We start from the raw sequence: 19,521 nt of genomic DNA, 5'->3' as shown, positions 1-19,521 counted from the left end.
CAAAATTGGCATGGCACATGGATCAAAATCAGTGAATGCTGGCAAATTATACGTCACCATCGCCTGTTTTCTGTGCTGTACCATTTAGCTTCTATAAACTTATCACAGAAATAAATCTGTTGTTCAATTTATTTTTCTTTAATTTGATTGCTTACCCTCCTTAATGACAATACCGTTGGTGACCTTCTAGAAATCTCTTTGTCTAGGTTTGAATTGCTGTCAGGAAGGGGGGACATTGATGCCACGGAGATCTTTGTAGGCAGTTTGCTTTGAAGTCAGCGGTGAACGTTGTTGCTTGTGCGTTGATGGCAAAATCGAGCCCACACAGGCAAATTCTAAAACCCACAAATCACAGTACACTCAATTAACTGTTACCTTCAACATCAGCGTTCTGATGTTCATTCAGTTTACACTTGTATTGACCTACAAATAACACCTCTAGGGTTATTTTTTTTCATGCCTATCTAAATCTAATCGTTCATTTGAAAGGAAAACTAAACTTTGATGTTTTAAAAAATACATTAGTGCAACAAGTAGTTTTGAATGCAATGTAACATCCACTGCAGAGAGGGTGCAGATCTTAAAGCTTTAAAATATTGAAGCCCAGATATTTTCAGTTTCAATGTATTCAGTTTCAGTGTTCACTGTGGCACAAATGTTTGCAACAAAAAGATCTTAATATGGTTCCATTTGTTCACTGAGGCTTTGCTTTGTCTCTTTATGTTGCATAAATTCTACTTATCCCTTACTGTATCTTGGTTGCTGCGGCAGTGCAATTAACTCTGCTTGATTTGTCATTAGCTAGCAGTGCCGAGCCTGCTCTGAGCAACTAATCGTGTACAGGAATTAAAAGATGTTCAGATCCACGTTTTGTGCTTTTCTTAATGCATTTTTTACATGATTTGACATCTTGCAGCTTTATTTGCCACACTATTGTAGAATCATGGATTGATTTGGCGCAGAAGGATGGTACCTGTCTCACCATGCTAGCACCAGCCTTGTCTTTGTTTGTTTGTGGGTTAGGATTACCATCCCCATGGCTATAATTATTGGCAATTTTGAAGAACTATAAAATTGATCCAGAAATAACTGAGGTAAAATATCTTTCATTGACCCGACTTAGAGATCAGAGTGGAAACTTAGGCAAATTATGTCTTGCAAGCATCACAGAGATAATAAGCTGAGAACAGCAAGACGGCACAGTGGTTAGCACCGCTACTTCACAGCGCCAAGGACCCAAGATCAATTCCAGCCTTGGATGACTGTCTGTGTGGAGTTTGTACATTCTTCCCGTGTCTGTGTGGGTTTCCTCCCACAATCCAAAGATATGCAGGTTGTGTGAATTGGCCATGCTAAATTGCCCCTTAGTGTCCCAAGATGTGGACTAGCAGGGTCAGGCATGGGGTTACAAGGATAAGATGGGGTGTGGGTCTGGGGTAAGATGCTTTGTCTGAGAGTCGGCGCAGACTCGACAGACCAAGTGGTCTCGTTCTACACTGTAGTGGTTCTATAGCAGCATTTCTAAGCGTACGCAATGTTCCTTTTTGTGATTGGTGTCCAAATGATAAACTTGTAATCCTTTCCCCCCTTTTGGAGTACCATATATGGTGTGCAAGTTGCAGCACTTGAACTTTCCTTTCAAGTGCCATTTGCAGAACAGTTGGTTTGCCTTGTGAAATTTGAAACAAGTCCAGGTGTACCACAACTCAGTTTGAATATGTGCTATTCTGCAACAACTGCGATTTGGAATTGAATTTTTCATCAATTTAGCGCAGTGCATATTTATCTTATTTTTCAGCACCTTGTGGAGGCAACCTGACAAGTTCTTCAGGATTTATTCTTTCGCCAAGTTATCCACATCCTTATCCGCATGGCAAAGAGTGTGACTGGACCATCACAGTTAATAACGACTACATCATATCTTTGACATTTATTAGGTAATGACTTTTTATTATTCAAAATTATGTTCTTTATTGTACATTAATGATGTGCTATCAGCTTTACCAAGGTACATGGGACAAAGGCAATGAATAATTGAACCATACAGACATAAGGTCGTTGTTACCACACGGTAGAGGTACTGTAACTGCAATCAGGAACCTTAGGTAAGGGATGAGAAAATCAACCATTGCTTCTGTTTATCACGAGAATCTAATGACCTTTGTTGGGGAGGTAAGGGATGAGAAAATCAACCATTGCTTCTGTTTATCACGAGAATCTAATGACCTTTGTTGGGGTTTGTAGAAGTTGGGTAAGAAGAGGATAAAGGGTGAGGATGTTGCTTTTTGCAAACAAATAATCTCTCATCGCTCGCTGTCTTTGTTCAAGCATGAAGAATGGTACCTGACATTGAAGTCATATTCAGGAAAATGTATTGTAACATGGTGCCCTGCATCAGAAATCAAGGGTGAAAATCTGAAGAAGCAATTTTAATCCATCCACTTGTCAAAAACCAAGGCTGGTTAAGATGTTAAACCATTCATGGGTTTACCCACTGGCAACCCACATTGGATTCATAAATTCCAATTTTAGTTCCCCCTCTGAGCCAGTGGCCATTGTAACGTAGAAGAGATGTCACAATCAGACAAGGTTTGAAAAGGACTTTATTTGTGGAGCCTGGGAGAGCAGGAGGGCCATGTCGCACAAGGAAAGTATGGGCCTGCACTTGTTCAGGCTTCACCACCTTATCCCCCAGCATGAAGTCAAGCCTAAAACCTCCAAATTGCTTCCCCCTGCCCCCACCCTCTACTTATCCACATGTTGAAATGTGTACCTTTGTGACAGCGACGTCCTGTCACTTACTGTTGTGCTTCTACCCACCAACCAGCTGATGCCTGCCACCAGTTTTGGGCAGGAAATTGAAGCTGTGCAGACGAGGTCCCAAAGTTAAAACCTCCCATGCTTCACACTTCAAGGTTAATACAACTTATTGTCTGCTTCTGGTCATGTCCCCCTAACCTTATCCAGGATTCAAATGATGATCTGATGGCAACTGCATCTGATACGTATTCGGTCATGGGTGTATAGTCTTCTGCGGCTTGCTAAAGCAAGATTAGTTCCCTTAACTGTTATTTTAAACTCTTGAGAACAGTTCAGTGTAGGGACGTTCCTTTAACTTTCAGCACAGAGAGAAACATTTTAAATTATGGTGCAATAATCACTTACGTATAGGTGATCTGCGAACGTGTGCAAATGCCTCCGGTGGTTGTACTTTCTCAGTCTGCTTAAGAAAACTGAAAGTAACACTTTGTTGGAATTGCATTGAATGTAACAGAAAGATGAGGCAGCATCTTGAATACTGGGTGCAGATTTAGTTTCCTAACTTCAAGAAGGATGTAAATTCTTTGGAATTGGTTCCGAGCAAGTTTACTGGAATGATACCTGGAAGAAGCAGATTATCTTACAAAAAAAATTATACCGATTGGGTTTGTTTCCATCCACATTTAGAAGAGTGAGGGCTGATTTGATTAAAGTATGCATAGATTTTGAATGGTCTTGACAAAAGGTGGACATTGAAAGGATTTCTTCTTGTGGATGAGCCCAGAGCTAGGGAGCACTGTTTTAAAATTCGGGTTTACTCTTTTCGGAGGGAGATCAAGAGGATTTGTTTTTCTCTCAGAAGGTTATGTAACTTTGAAACTCTGCCTCAGACGGCAGTGGAAGCTGGCTCGCTGAATGTTGTTAAGGCAGAGGTAGGTAGATTCTTGTTAAGCAAGGGAATCAAAGGTTAACGGTGGGTAGATGGGAATGTTGAACATGAAACAGAAACAGGTCAACCTTGATATTACTGAATGGCGGAGTAAGCTCTAGGGGCCAAAAGACTTACTTCTCTTATTTTGTGTTTGTGTATATTCTGCAGCAGAGTGTTGTGCTTCTGTGTGGAAAAGGTCATCACAAACATATCTTGTCAACACGACGTTGAACGCAACAATGTGCATCATAACTAGAACTCTCCACTCAACACATTTCCCTGCCTTTCTGTCCTTGTAAACATAACTTTGCCACACATCCGTCAACTGACAAAGACCCACAAGCTGGATGAAACCATTCATGCTGCACCTCACTTAACTTTCCATGAAAGCCTGTTCAATTTATTTATGACCTACCTTCTTTCTCACCACCCTGTTAGAGCACCTTTCCTGAAGAAGATCTGCCAGCAGATATCCTCTGGATCAAGGAATGAGGAACACAGGAATTCACTCAGAAATTCCTTGTGACAAATCCCATTTGTCAAACAGCATGCTGTAAACTACTGTGGCAATAATGATTTTTGCTAAATAGGCTCCGTATACAGCGGGGCCCCTGTGCAGCTAATTTCAAACACTGAGGCTCCAAGACAAACCCCTGGTGCACTGTGGAAATGCACAAGCAATGCTGCACGTGACCAAGAGATGTCTCCTCGATAGACAAAGTGGCACATCATCTTAAAGTCAGCAAACGAGGCTATTGCTTGACTTTGGGATTTGCGTTCAAAAAATAAACGAAGGGTGAGGAAAAAATAAAGGACAAGACCACATGTATTTTGTTAAGGAACAGGATTATACTTGTTTTGTTTTTGTAAAGTGAAGAAACATTTGTGATTCAGGGGCTTCCCCTACTAAATAAATGCAAAATGTGTTCTGATTGCAGCAAGTACATTAATTTTTCACTTCACCACATTGGGCAGAATCTTATCAAAACACAGCAAAATGTCAGGGTCTGTCTGAACACTGGTGTGTTCCTCCCCAGAGAAACAGACAGGGTTCCTTGCCAAATTTCATGACACTTTGTTTGAGAAAGCAGGGGAGAGTGTTTCCCACCATCTTTTTGAGGGTTGGGACCTAAAAATGCCAATAAAGCAGAGATTGGAGTGCCCCAATAAAACTAAGAAATAAGCTCTTTCCACCCACCACACCACGGGGGTCTCAGGGGCTCCTCCACAAGCCTCCCCCCCCACCCCCCCCCCCTGCCAATAATGCAGCATCTCTTTCTCATGGCTCCCCTCTCTGATCAACCCTAACATCACCCCACCCAACAGTGATGACCAACATCTCCTCCCGCCACCCCCCCCACGTTAATCACTGGCATCTTCTGCTCTTCCGTCTCCAGTAGTCGTCACTGACGTTTTCTCTCCCTCCATTGAACACTCTCTCTCACCCCACTGCACGTGAGGTGTGCCCCATCCCATCCCCTTGAGGCTCCCACTGGATACAACCCGTGCTGGGGGGCTGTGCCAGGGGACGTTGCCAGGGGCACTGCCCGCCATGTTCCTCCTCCCCAGAGGCCATACTCACCTCGGAGAGATCCGCACAACAAGATTACATATGGGTAAAACTTGCCAACATGACATCACATCGGTGAGATTTGAAAATACGACAAGCGGGGTAAAATGTGTCAGCGGATACCTGATAATTATATTTAAATTAAAGCAAATGTATGAAGATAAGATTTTCACCCTTTGGGGGCATGAATCTTGCTACATCACCGATGAAGGATGGGGAAGATTGTGGAATGCAATCTTTCCATTCCCCATCCCCTCTCCCACTCCCTCCACCCTGCCTCTGTCAACAAGATTTCCCACTGAAGCCACCCCACGCCATCAGGAAACCCTTGGGCAGAGGTGCACTGTCAGCACAACCAGTGAATCCCACTGGCATGAACAGCCACAGAATTCACCCCATATCTTACTGAACACTTTCATACTGAACTTCAATCTTACCTCAGTTGGATGACGGGCTATATCTTTTAGAACTCTCATTTATGTTTTTTCTTCAATGTTTCAGTAATTTTGCTTCAAGATACATATCCTCCACAGCGCTGTGGCCACTTCAGTCATCGTTTAGTTTTAGCACAGAATAGTAGCAGCATTAATTCAGCGCCTAGTCACAGGAAGAGTATCTGGCCTCATTTGGTTTGGTTTTACCAAAGCCTATCAAGCATGTGAATGGAAATTGGGGAACACTGTATCATCCCACTGCAAAAGCTGAAAGTGGTGCAAAGCCCAGGGTATTAGTACCGTCATGTTCCAGGACATGTACGAATTCAATCATTTTAACTGCACAAGTTTCATCTCTCAGTTTGGTAAATAATTGCCAGCTATGCTCACTGTTCCAGTTCCTTTCAGATATTCTCATGCTGCTCCTTGCGTCGCCTTCGGAACAGCTGCTAAATGGAATGTTTTGACTAACACTTGAATTATTTGCCCTTTCCTGTTGAAAAGTGCTTCATTTCCCCATCATCTCCCAGAAAAATATTCAACTGAGGTCAAAAACGAGCGTACAAATTCACAATTCGCACCACTATTTAGATATCTTGAAGTTGTTTTATTCAGATAGCCCTGACAGTTTGCTAAATTACAAGAAATAATACTTGTATTAGATCATTCCTGTTGGGGAACAAAGTACTCCACGGAGAATTAATTATTATAATGTCATGATTGCAGCTGAGAATGTAGAAGCCATTCTGCACAAAGCAAGATGTCAGAAATAGTCATGCTGAGTGCAGTGTGGTGTTTTTTTTTCAGTTGGTGTTGATTAGAATAAATTTTTTAAACCTAAGATGCTGACACAGGACTTCAATAACGCCTTCATTCAAAGATTCATCTAGAGAATGGCATTGGAATGCCTGTCTCGATCATGCACTTAACTGTTGATGTGAAATTTGAACCCCATGGCCGGAATTCTACCACTTTACCCACCATGGAATCGGAATGGGCAAGGCTCCAACAATGGAAATCTCCATTGACCTAGGGTGGGAATATGCGGACATGGCCGAGCGAGGCTGTAAAATCCCGCCCCGTATATCTTTGGATCCAGTGGTGTGACGACAGCACAAAGCAGTTTCAAAATTAATTTGAGTGGAATTAACTCAGTCAGTGGTGGCAATGATGCAATTCAGCATTAGTCTGTAGTCCATCAATTGTGTTTATTTACTGGATTTTATTGTTTACTGCTAAATACTGTTTTCTGAAATTTTTGAAATTATGCAGTTGCATTTGATGACCCACTGAGTCAAAATGTAGTCAATTAGCGAGGTAGTTTTCTCCTAATTGCCAATCCGTTATGCAAGTTTGCTTCTAACATAATTATCACCCAGATAATTACATTATGATTGATAGCTGAAGAAACAAACTTAGGTTAGAAGCTCCAGCTGAAGATTAGATTTTTTGTTCGGCATCTCATAGAACAGAGAGCAGTACAGCACAAGGGTTGTCCAAAGGTCCACTGAAACTGAAGCAGTTTTTCTTAATAATACTGAACTATACTTTGATCATAAGAAATAGGAGCAGGAGTAGGCCATCTAGCCCTTCGAGCCTGCCCTGCCATTCAATAAGATCATGGCTGATCTGAAGTGGATCAGTTCCACTTTCCCGCTTTCTCCCCATAACCCTTAATCCCCTTGTCTGTCAGAAACCTATCTACCCGTGACTTAAATATATTCAGCGAGGCAGCCTCCACCACTTCAACGGGCAGAGAATTCCAGAGACTCACCACCCTTTGAGTGAAGAAGTTCCTCCTCAACTCTGATCTGAACTGCACCCCCCCACCCCCCGCCTCATTTTGAGGCTGTGCCCTCTCGTCCTGCTATCCTTTCTAAGTGGGAAGAATCTCTCTACGTCTACCCTATCTATCCCCTTCATTATCTTTTATGTCTCATGACCATGTGGATGTGGCCAACTGGCCAGGCTCACTGTATACCTCAGTCCATTATTGTATTGTGAGTACTTCCTACAGCTCAGATTAAGGGGGTGTCCAATGGTTATCTCCAGATTGGCATGTGCCACATGAGATTATTTGGCATCCAGTCGAAAGGAATCACTTAGTTAGTAACTAATGAGCCAGATAAAGATTGATATCGCATTGATAAGTACTGCAAATGAATCTCAAGTTTATTTGAGATAATTACATAGAATGTTACAGCGTAGAGAAAGACCACACAACTCAAGTAGATCTGCTGGCATTTATATTTCAAATGAATTCCTCCCACTTTATTTCACCTTGTTGAATCATTATACACTCTCCTAATTTCTCCTCATGTACTTCGCTATTGCTCCTTAAACCATTCAATGCTATTAGTGACAGTCAAATCTACAACTAGTTAGTGATGCAAAAGAAAGTAACTGTGACAAGCTGCTAAAATTCTGAATTGCCCCCATCATTTTTATCTTCTGCGAGGAGTGTTGTAATGTTTTAGCTGCAATGACACAATTAAAAATGATGTTTTCTTCAACCTCCAATTGTCACCATGGAGGTAATTTTACAGGTTTGTGTTTTGGTGCAGATCACTGACCATTTTTTAAAATTCACCTGTGGGACAGCATTTATTGCTTATCCCTTGTTGCCCTTGTGAAGATGGTGGGGAGCTGCCTTCTTGAACAACTGAATGATTTGCTCGGCATTTTCAGAAGCTGTTGAGGATCAATGACATTGTTGCAGTTCAGGAGTTACATGTAGGCCAGACCAAGTAAGGATGGCAGATTTCCTTCCCTTTAAGAACATCAGTGAACCAGCTGGGCTTTTCTGACAAGTGACAATGGTTTCATGATCATCAGAAGATTCTTTATGCCAGATATTTTTCATTGCATTTAAATTTCATCAGGATTTGTACCTGAGTTCCCCGAACATTGGTTATGTTTCTGGACTAACAGTCTAGCGGTAATACTGCTGGGCCATCATCTCCCTGATTGGGACTACATGTCAGACACACTGAGCAGAATCTTTTGGTTGGCAGGCTGCACGACAGCTTTTATTATGTGGAGGTGTTAATTGGCTGAGGACATGATGTCCACCCCATCTCGGGAGAAGCCCCACCTTCGTGAGGTGCTGGTTCATAGTCCCAGCAGTGCCAAGTTAAAGCAATGCACACTGTTGGAACCACAGCCAATCTCCAAAGAAGATGGAGGCTAGACTGGAGTTAAGTCCCAGCAATGGGAATGAAGGAGATGGAGGTGGGGGCAGGGGGTTGTGAGGAGGGGGTAGGGTGGGAGTTGGCGTTAAAGGCAGAGTATAATTTTGTGGGAGGGGACTCTGATGGGCACAGGAGATGCCCAAAGGAGGTCACCCCCCCCACCCCCCCCCATTCTTGACATTTTGCTGACAGAAAAAAACTGTCAGGCTATGTGCTTGGTATAGAACATGGAAAAACTACAACACAAACAGGCCCTTCTGCCCACACTCTGCCCTAGGCGAAGTACTGGTTGTGGGGTGGGGGGGGAGCACGGTGAGCTGAGGCATTGTCTACTTCAGGGTATCAAAAGGCCCAAAGGTGGACTAAAGCCTCAAAATCCCTGTATAAAATGTAAAGGTGGGACAGTGGTGTAGTGGGTGCCACTGCTGACTCACAGCGCCAGGGACTGGGTTTGATTTTTGGCTTGGGTCACTCTCTGTGCGGAGTCGACATGTTCTCCCTTTGTCTGCGTGGGTTTCCTTAGGGTGTTCCAGTTTCCTTCCACAGTTCGAAAGGCATGCTGGTTTGGTGCATTGGCCATTATAAATTCTCCCTCCACATACTGAACAGGTGCTAGAGTATGGCAACCAGGGCATTTTCACATGAACTTCATTGCTGTGTTAATGTAAGGTTACTTGTGACACTAATAAATAAAATGGAAGAAAGTTCAGGGGTGGATTGGTAGGCAGCAGGCAGTTCATACATTATATTTTGAGAGTTGCACCATGCCCTCCCCTTTTTCAAACCAGAAGACCATAAAATTTTACCCCATGAGGTTCAATCTAATGATATCATGCTTTAGGGACCATTAACATTCAAACTGAAATCCAAGCGCCTTGTTTTAACCACTAGAATTATGCCATAAAGTGTCACTTTTCAAAATACTTTTAGTGTATAAAAGACTTAAACCAAACACTAGGCATTTAAAAGCATATTAATTTCACAGTGTGGTTTATAATTATATACACTATACAGGTTTTACTAACTTCCCCCAAGAATCATTTTATATTTTATATCTTAAGAGTTATTTACTTCTGTCAGAACTGTCCAAAGGTAGCTATGTCCCAATCCTTGGAAATTTACTTCAATCCTTGGTTCCAGCTATCTACCAGAGTTAGACTCTTTGTTTCATAACTCTTGACCCAGATATGCCTACATCCCTTTGTCTGGTTGCCTTAACAATGATCCATTCTACTGACAGATGTCTTTGCAGCAAGACTCTGTGAGGACCGTTGTGGATTTCTTCCACAAGTTGTGAAATGGAGTAAATGTTTAAGTTGCAGTTGCTTGCAAAATTCAAACTGAGATTAAGCTTCATCTTACATTCCACACAGGACAAAAAAGTCTGAATTATACCCCTTTGGCATTGGCTGTCTTCTTTCAGTGAGTGACAGGCTGCTGGAACCCAAAACTGCAACTAATCTGACTTTGGAGCAAATACCCAAATAAATTAAACAAAAAAACTTCAATCTCCCAACTGTTTTGGAATGTCATCATACAGACTCTTGAGTTAATTATCACAAACTTAAAAACTCTTGTGATCTGAAAAAGGAAATCAGGTTTGCAGCTTTCCCTGTTTGGAACTTACTCATAAACTTGCCTCATATTTTGATCCATAGACATTATTTATGTTGCTAATGAATGTAATTCCCTTTTCCCAGACTCTGACCCATTAAAAAAAATGTTCATATTTGTAAAGCATTTTTCAACTTACTTTCATCTGTAAGTTCCTGACATAATATAAGTTACACAGTGGCACAGTGGTTCGCGTTGCTGCTTCACAGCATCAGGGACCTGGGTTTGATTCCTGGCTTGGATCACTGTCTGTGTGGTGTCTGTACACTCTCCCTGTGTTCGGTGCATTGGCCCTGTGAATTTCTCCTTCAGTGTACCTGAATAAGCGCCAGAGTGTGGCGACGAGAGGATTTTCACAGTAACTTGATTGCGGTATTAACGCAAGCCTACTTGGAACACTAATAAAAAAACTTAAAAAGAAAACTTGAACTATTGAAGTAGGTTGAGACCCTTTGACTGAAGAATGGGTCATCCATTACTTATATGCTTACGTGCCCCTCTGACCTCACAAAATCAACACAGATTAGCTTTTAAATATAATTCACTTCAAGCTTGAAATACACCTACTTCAGGAGAGCTCATAAATTTCTTATCCACATGTGCCATTTATCTACATTTAACCTTTTACCCTTCATTCTGAGAGTTATTTTCCGAAAACCTATCTTCTAGAACATAGATATGAGCTAAATATTCCAGAAACATATGGATGGGGAATTCTGAGGAGTTACCGAGTTTATGAGGAGTCCAAACTTAAAAATGTACCTTTTCTACATCTTCAGGCATGACTGAGACCAGGTATGTTGTTTTATTTGTAATTTTCAGGTGGGCTAAATAGGAGGTTCTGTTTTCAGGCAAGTTCTGTGACCAGTCACCAAAAATATAATTTTGCAGTCTCCCATCAGTGCTTTAAAGGCAGAGAGCGATTAAAGTGGAAAAATTGAACCTGTGGCCTGCCTCCTGCCTACCTGTCTGCCCCTCACCTGCATTCCACTTTAATGGGGGCTTTTGGGTTGGAGAGGGGGTGTGAGGGTGAGGGGCATTGAGGTGGCTTTTTTTTATACCCAATAAGTTAACAAACTCAACTTGACTTAGGGGCAAATCAGAAGGGGCGGCCCACCAAAAAGGACAGGGGGACTGTGCAAACAAAAACCAAAGTCCAAAGGAAACTTAGAACATTAAATCAAAATGTGATTGTAAGGGTCAATAACGCGCCCCAGCCCCTACGGTGCCCAGCAGGCATGTAAGGCATCAACTGTGCCCGTGGACACCGCGTGCTCCCTCGCCAGGGACACCTGACCGCGGGGACTTTGAGGTAGTTCTTTCATGTACCCAACAAGTAAACAAACTCAAATTAACTTTGGGACAAATTAAGAGGGGCAGCCTCCCAAAAAGGAAGGGGGGAACGGCCCGAACAGAAACGAAAATCCAAAGGAAACTTAAAACGTTCAATCAAAATGTGATTGTCAGGGTCTATAATGCACTCCAGCCACTGCGGTGCCCAGCGCGCACGGAAGGCATCAGCTGTGCCCGTGGACACCATGTGCTCCCTCTCCAGGGACACCTGACCGTGGGGGCATTGAAGTATCACTGCTGCTTCTCTTTCAGGCTTTAAAGCTCTTAAGTGGCCAATTAATAACCAATTAAGTGCCTTATTTTCAGACGCTTGTTCAAAGCAGGGGAAGATCACTCCATTATTGAGACTCAATGGCACCATTCCCAGTAATCAAATTTAGCTCCAGAAAACTCAACCTCCCTTTCTTCAGACTGAAGACCGTGCTTATTGATGGATTTAAAGGCAATGAATCGCCACTGGTGCTTTTTTTTGCTCATCATCATAACTTTGATATAAGAACCACGGCAGCATCGGAACACAAATAAGCAATTCAGCTCCTTGAGCCGATCCCATCATTCATTTTGATCTTAGTTCCGTTTACCTGTTTTGGCTGTGTTTCTTTTAGTAACCTCCGAACAAGAATCTATGAATCCTCTTTTTGATATTTTCAAATGACCCAGCCTCAAGTTAGTTCGGAGGAAAGTTTTTTACAGACTTCTGTCATTTTTTTCTTGAGGAATGTTTCCTGTTTGGCCCCTGAATGGCCTGTGATCATTGAATGCTCCCTTGTTCTGGGACACCCTTAACTTTGCCCACAACTCCACTTCTCGCATCCCCCTGAAAGAATAGTGTGTCTATTTCACCGATGTATCCTATGAACTCCTTTCATCATCTTAAGCGCCTAAATTAGATAATTTTATCTTTGTGCACAAAGCAATTGTAATTCACTGTTATTTGTACTTGTTAGAAAGTAAGTTAAGGTTTATTATTCTGATACAGGACTTGAAGTTTTTTACTTATAAACGTATTTGTAGTCATGTGCGCCATCTCTTTTCGCAAGCTATTATTTTTGAATTGTCGCACACAAAGCATTTGAGTGATGCGGTGATAAAGAAAGCCATGAGTCAAATCTTCTGGTCTCCAGAGACTGGTTGTCTGATTGAAGATACACGTCAGGATCCTGCAGATTTCCTGCTGCGTGGACCAATCTGGGAATGTCCCAGAATGTTTCAACTTGTGATGGGTGATTCCCCTTCACCAGGGGCCCTTCATGTCTTCAACTCTGAATAAGATTCAGAGACTTTAGACCAATCCATGGTCCTCAGCTGGATAGTTAACCAGGAAATATTAAACAGATGAAGACCTAGGTTGTGTCTGGTTAATGCCACAACTGGCTCACCAATCACCTCCAGGAACACCCCAACTAACACACGCCACCGCCGCCCCCACTCCCCGCCCCCCCGACCCAAACCTTAGTAGCCATGCTGGCTTGAATCAGCTTCACTTCTGATTATCCATACACGTGACTGTCTCCCCCACCTCCCCCCCCACCACCCGGCCCCCACCTACCTGATTGCCCTTCGGCCCCTCGATTGGATCTGAGTGTTAATTCTACCCCCCTGGCCCCGCTCAGTCCCTTGACCCATCTATCCTCCCTGCAACCCATTTCTTTGCACCTGCCACCCACCGAACCAAATAACCTCAGACCAATCTATCCAACGCACCCCCAACCTGACAATTTACCCAATCTGACTCGTTGTCGACCTCACCCACTCACCGCCCCCACCCCCCAAATTTGACAACTCTGTTGATCAGCCAATTATCCTTCCAACCTGACCCTATTATCCTCATGACCCAACCATCTCTCAACACAACAAGACTATCCTTTCACCCACCTCATCCTGTACCAAACCTATCCGCTATACCCACCTACCCATGTATCGGTCCATCCATCCAACCACTCACCCAGCTGTTCATTCATTCAACCAGCCACCGACCAACTCACCCACACTTGAAGACTGGCACTTTAAGATTACCAGCAGAATAATGCCATTGGGGCTGTTAAAAAGGAGTATATCCTTAGTTTCCCTGATGTTCCTCCATTCTGACAGTGTATCTTGGGGAGGGCACTGTGCTGTGAGCTTCTTGGACATCCAGAGCCCAAAGACTCTCGAAGAAAAACGCAACAGTGTCCAAGCAGGAAAATATTTTGGTGCACTGCGTGGAGATTTGGGTGGGTACAATTCCTGCCCTTCACCTCTTGCAAATGTTGCCCACTAAATGGAAAGATAGGTATTATTTCTGATGGCTGCAATGTTTTATATCAATTGAGATGGAGTATTTTCAGTTTAGTACCTAAGGATTATCAAATCCATGGTAGAGAATTACACATGATGTGATTGGGGTTAATGTTTCCTTGGCAATCTCATTCATAGTTGGATAGCGAGCGTGGGTGAGGGAAAGGAAAAATATAAACTGGTGCAATGGTTCCTGAGGCTGGAAGTATAGAACTACCTTTATTCTGCATCGAAGCCATGCTGCGCCTGATCTTGTGTACTGTCACAGGGTGCAAAGCGTGGGATCATTTCCCATTTCCTAAGGGTGAATGACCTCACCTTGCTGAAGACAAGAAGGCGACCTTTTCTTTGACTCTGGACCAAACTTTTGATTTAATTTCTATCACAGGGATTTGATGTACAGTTTAGGTTATTCTGAAGTGAACACATTTGACAGGCTTCTTTCAACCTTTCAAAAATGAATGTGTTTGGTGTCACTTGTGGTCCTTTATAATGGGCCATTCATGCAGCAAATTGCCTGCATATTGTTATCTTAAAATCTCCTCACATTGCCAGAATGTGCACTGTTTGCTGCCAAGTCTTTCCCAGTTGACATTCCATGGCTGACAAAATAAGCTTTTGACAGATATCTTTCAAATTATGGAGGCTATTTATTGAACTTCCCTCATTTGTTTTCTGGTAAGAAGCCATGTATTAAATGTATTATTCTTTCTTTGTCATTGCTACTTGACAAATTGAACATATTTTGGTCAATTTAATGAATCTGTGCCATGGCTTCTGTTGCCCCTGAATCTGTTCCAAGCTGGCAGCAAGAGTATTATTTACTATTTTCTGTTTCAGGCTATTGCAGCTCAGTGCCTTGTACAGCTGCGTTACTTTTATCATTGTCTGTGTGTGTGTGTGTGTGTTGCTGTATAATGGAGCTGATCCCTGTGGGTTTCAGCAGCTCACTAACCTGTGGCTGTTCTCCAATCATATAATAGTTACTGTATACTGGGCTATTCTTTACCCATATCCTGCATAGTGATTGTACTCTCCCCCATTCAAACTGGCTCATTTTGGCTGTTGGTGTGTAGTTCAGTTTATAGTCACACCACCATCAAAGGATCTTTATTTTCTTAATTATTTAAATGTGGCAGAAATAATTGAGACCCGTGTCACTGACCCATTTGTTGGCATTATCCATACTGGAGCTATTTTCATGGATAGCGTCTGGGTAGCGCATCAAATAATATTACCCTGTTCTCTCATCATAGACCGATATCTGAATCCAGCCAAGAATCTTGGATTCAAGATGCCTTTGACAGTGCAGGGCTGTTTGTGCAATATAGTTGCCACTAGACAGTATGTATTTTTGGCACTGTTTGCACTGCTTGCTCAAAAACATATTGACTCAAGGGCAAATTAAATCACTCTTAAGCTGCTTCATGATCCATTGTGCATTATCTCATCTTTACATCCCCAATGCTTCAGCGCTTACACAGAAGGGATAACCCACAAAAAGAGTTTAGAGTTATTTCATCGGTTACCAGGGCTCCCTTGTATGAATGTGACTTGGCAAGTGCAGTGCGAATACACATACAGTGTGCTAATACCCAGTCCAACACTCAAAACTTTGCTTATTATTGTCCTGTTACAGAGACAAAAAATAGACACTGGGTTGGAAATTGGAGAGTGAAGTTTGTTTGGACCTGAAGTCTCAATTTTCAACCTGTCTTTGCCTGTTCAGAGTGGTGTTGGCAACTTGCGAACTTTGCGTATCCACCTCACCTCTGAATGCTTGTGCTGTTAGCTGGTGCAACTCCAGCACTGCTTTCTGAGGGTGGCACAGTGGTTAGCACTGCTGCCTCACAACGCCAGAGACCCGGGTTCAATTCCCGGCTTGGGTTACTGCCTGTACGGAGTCTGCACATTCTCCCTGTGTCTGCCTGGGTTGCCTCCGAGTGCTCCAGTTTCCACCCACAGTCCAAAAGACGTGCTGGTTAGGTGCATTGACCATGCTGAATTCTCCCTCAGTGTATCTGAACAGGTGACTGAGTGTGACGGCAGAGGTGATCAACACTGCAGCCCTGCAGTGGGATCAACAGCAATGTGGCCCCGGTATTCAGTGTCACTGGAAACATTGAGGATTACTACATGTTTATGCTGTACGCCCCTCCTCAACTCCTAGTATGCTGCATGGTTTCATCCTGCTTTTGGCATGATGAACAAATTATTGATGGTGTGACCCTAGATCTCTTTTTTTTCCCACCCAACCCTCCTTCCCTCACATTAACCTTCTGCTACTGAGTTCCTGCTTTCAAACTCAGACAATTACTGTGTGACCAACCATAGGAAAGCCAGAAGAAAGAAACAGAGCAACAGAACATTTGAGATCACATCAACTTGTCATTTGCACCCATCAGCTCAGATATTGGCACTGCACAAGTCTTGGATATTCGTATCCAAGACTGGAAATGTTGTCAACTCTGACAAAGATGATGTTGAACTTCAAAAGGACAGACATATTGGCGGGTTGGGCAGGCAAGTGGCAGATAAAGTTCAGTGGAGAGAGGTGCGAAATGATTTATTTTGGTGGAAGGATATGGATATATAGTATAGTATAATGGGAGTAACTCTAAAAGAGGTACAGGAAGAGAGGAATAAGAAGCTTAATGTACATATTGGTCAGTAATGACAGGGCATTTGAGAGCATTTAACAAAGCATACAGTATCTTTAATAGGGCCAATGAGGACAAGAGTAAGGTGATCATGTTGAACTTGGATAAGCCATCAGTTCAGGCTCATCCGGAATACTTTGTCCAACTCTGGGAGGTATACTGAGGAAGAATATGAAGGCATTGGACACAGTACAGACAAGATTCACAAGAATTATTCCAGGGATGAAGAATAGATTGGAGAAGTTGTGACTGTCTTCCTTGGAGTGAAGAAGCTCAAGAGATGTATTCAAGATTCGGAGAGATGTGGACAGGGTCGACACTGAGAAACTATTCCTACTGCATCAAGAACTGGAAGGCACAGATTAACAATAATTGGCAAAAGGAGTAAAATTCATGTGAAGGAAGTTTTTTAACTCGAAAGGTGGCTGGAGTCTTCTGAGAAAGTGATGGAATCATGTTTGATCAAGGTATTCAAAAGGGAATTGGATTGCAATCTGAAGATACAAGGTTCTGGAGATAAGGCAGGGTGGTGGAATTAGATAGAATGCCCTTTCAATAAGTCAGTGATGACTCAGTGGGACAAATTGCCATGATAAAGATTCTGGATAAAGTTGGGATTGAGACATGGTGACTCATCTGGGCACATTTGGGGCTGTAAAACAGGATGATACATTTCCCAACTCATGATGTAGCAGACAAATGTGACTGTGGAGGACTCACGTGAGTACTCTGATTGGGCAACACATGGGAGAATGCTGAATAGATACAAGCACTGAGGTGCTGGGTGCAACAACTGGTCCAGACTTCTCCCCTGTCATTTTCATGTTGCCACCTTTGTGGCAAGTCGTCAACTCATGTGTACCTCCTCAACCAACCGCTCCCCCCCCACCCTCTCTGTTACGGATGTGGTGACACTGACAAGCAAGTGCGAGAATTCATCGAAACAGTTCCAAAAAACACTCAGCTAATTTCAGGCATATAGCACTCGGGGAAATTCCAAAGAATTATCCTGCCTTCAGCCAGGATGTCTGGCCCTTTAAATGGAGGGCCCTCTCCTGTTTTGGTCCTCAGCAAACAAACATAAATGTGCATTTGGTGGCCACATTTGGGACCTGGTGTCCCATCAACCACCATCCTCAAGTGCATACGAGGAAGTAGGCATCTATAGCACCCCTCGAGGTGGCACTTGTGACAACAAATTTGGAGCCGACAGCCAGTTTCTGGTTTTAATTGCAAAACGTACTTCTAATTTCTGTGTGTGACATTGCTGTGTTTGGAGGAGAAAAGCTGACACGGAAGAATGTCGTGTTTGGGATGCAGAATGAATCTCCATCTCCCATGGGCTTTACACTTCTCAGACTGGAACAGCGCTGTTCGACTTGGTGTGCACACTACCCTGTGTATTTGTTCAAATATTGCTGTCAAAATACTCTTTCAGCTCTTAAAGAACTTATAGCTGCTTTTCAAGCCTTTAGATCAAGAGATTGAATTCCAAGATCCAGCTGGTCTCCAGCCAGGTCTGTTCGGCTGAGTTCCTGTTAACACCACATCTCACGAGATGGTGTGTTACCTTCAAGTCTCTCAAAGTTATTTTTCTTTCAAGCAGGAAACCTTATTCTAAACTAGAAATATTTGTGATCCTCTGTGCTGTAACCTGTCACTGTCAGGTGTCAGGATCTTACAGATCACTAGAAACAGGTTGTAAAGTTAAGATAGACAAGACTAGATTACTCCTCCAAAATGAGAAGCTTTTGAGTGCTAAATTATGCTGGATTTAGTCTGCAAGATGCCTGCAGTGCTGCAGTTTCAGAGACTTCAGCTGGAATTATCCATCAGTTCATGCCGATGGGGTTCTCTGGTCCCACGGGTGGGCACACACCAGCCGCCCGTCTCCTGGCAGCGTGTGGTGGCTTCACTGGGAATCCCCACTGCATAACAGCAGGTCCGAAGGATTCCACCACCAGTGAACGGTGTGCTGCCTCCAGCTACCATGCAAAATGCCAAGGGGAGGCCAGAGAATCTCGCTCTTCATTAGTGAACAACAAAGGATTTATTCACAAGCGTCTACAAGGGCACCAGCATATCTGTTGTTAGTTCTGGAATTCCTCAGAGAACTCCTCCCCTGGGGGTGATTCCCCATTCTGAGTCCCGATTGGTTAGTAGGCCAGATGACCCTTAATCTAGCTATGTTGCCCTTTAAGGAACGATCACCATGTCACTCATGGATAGGAGCTTATGAGAAACGTTTCAGCTTTACTGATTTGTTGGTGACCCTTCATACATATTGTGCTAGCTAAAACATAATGGCAGAAATTCCATATCTAAGGTACGCCTGGCAAAGCACATTGGCGATATTTTCAGGTTGAACTCAACTGACAGCGTTGAAAACTGACAAGTCCCAAGGTACCCAGCTCAATGAAACTGAGCGTGGATTTTGTCATCTCCAATGCTGATGCAGCAAGTCCTCCAATGGCACTTCGCTGTGAGGGATTGTCAAAGCTGTCATGAGGCTGGCAAGCTGACTGAAAAGATTCTGGTAGCCCCGTTGCAGCCAATTCCAGCCATTGACAAATCATTTAGTTGGGTTATTGTGGTTTGTATGGGTCCTCTGTCTGAAACGAAGACAGGAAACCAATATGTATTAACAGTCAAGTGCACATCCACCTGCTTTCCTGAGGTCATTCCTGTGGGCAAAATAATTGTCCAGGCAGTGGTTAAGGCATTAATTGTA

At 43.1% G+C, this 19,521-nt stretch overlaps 1 protein-coding gene across 1 annotated transcript in view; it reads left to right on the top strand.

Annotated features, from left to right (window-relative positions):
• csmd3b (CUB and Sushi multiple domains 3b) overlaps positions 1 to 19,521 on the top strand; it is a 1,478,622-nt gene that overhangs the window by 1,172,814 nt on the left and 286,287 nt on the right. Inside the window, exon 26 of the mRNA XM_080194817.1 lies at positions 1,799 to 1,937. Within this exon, the coding sequence (XP_080050943.1) occupies positions 1,799 to 1,937 (139 nt within the window). The remainder of the gene's footprint in view (positions 1 to 1,798; positions 1,938 to 19,521) is intronic.

This window comes from Carcharhinus amblyrhynchos, chromosome 8, assembly GCF_965287045.1.
Source record: "Carcharhinus amblyrhynchos chromosome 8, sCarAmb.v2.hapA, whole genome shotgun sequence".
Lineage (NCBI taxonomy): Eukaryota > Metazoa > Chordata > Chondrichthyes > Carcharhiniformes > Carcharhinidae > Carcharhinus > Carcharhinus amblyrhynchos.
The sequence above is the reverse complement of the archived record's forward strand: the minus strand, read 5'-3'. Positions and strand labels throughout refer to the sequence as shown.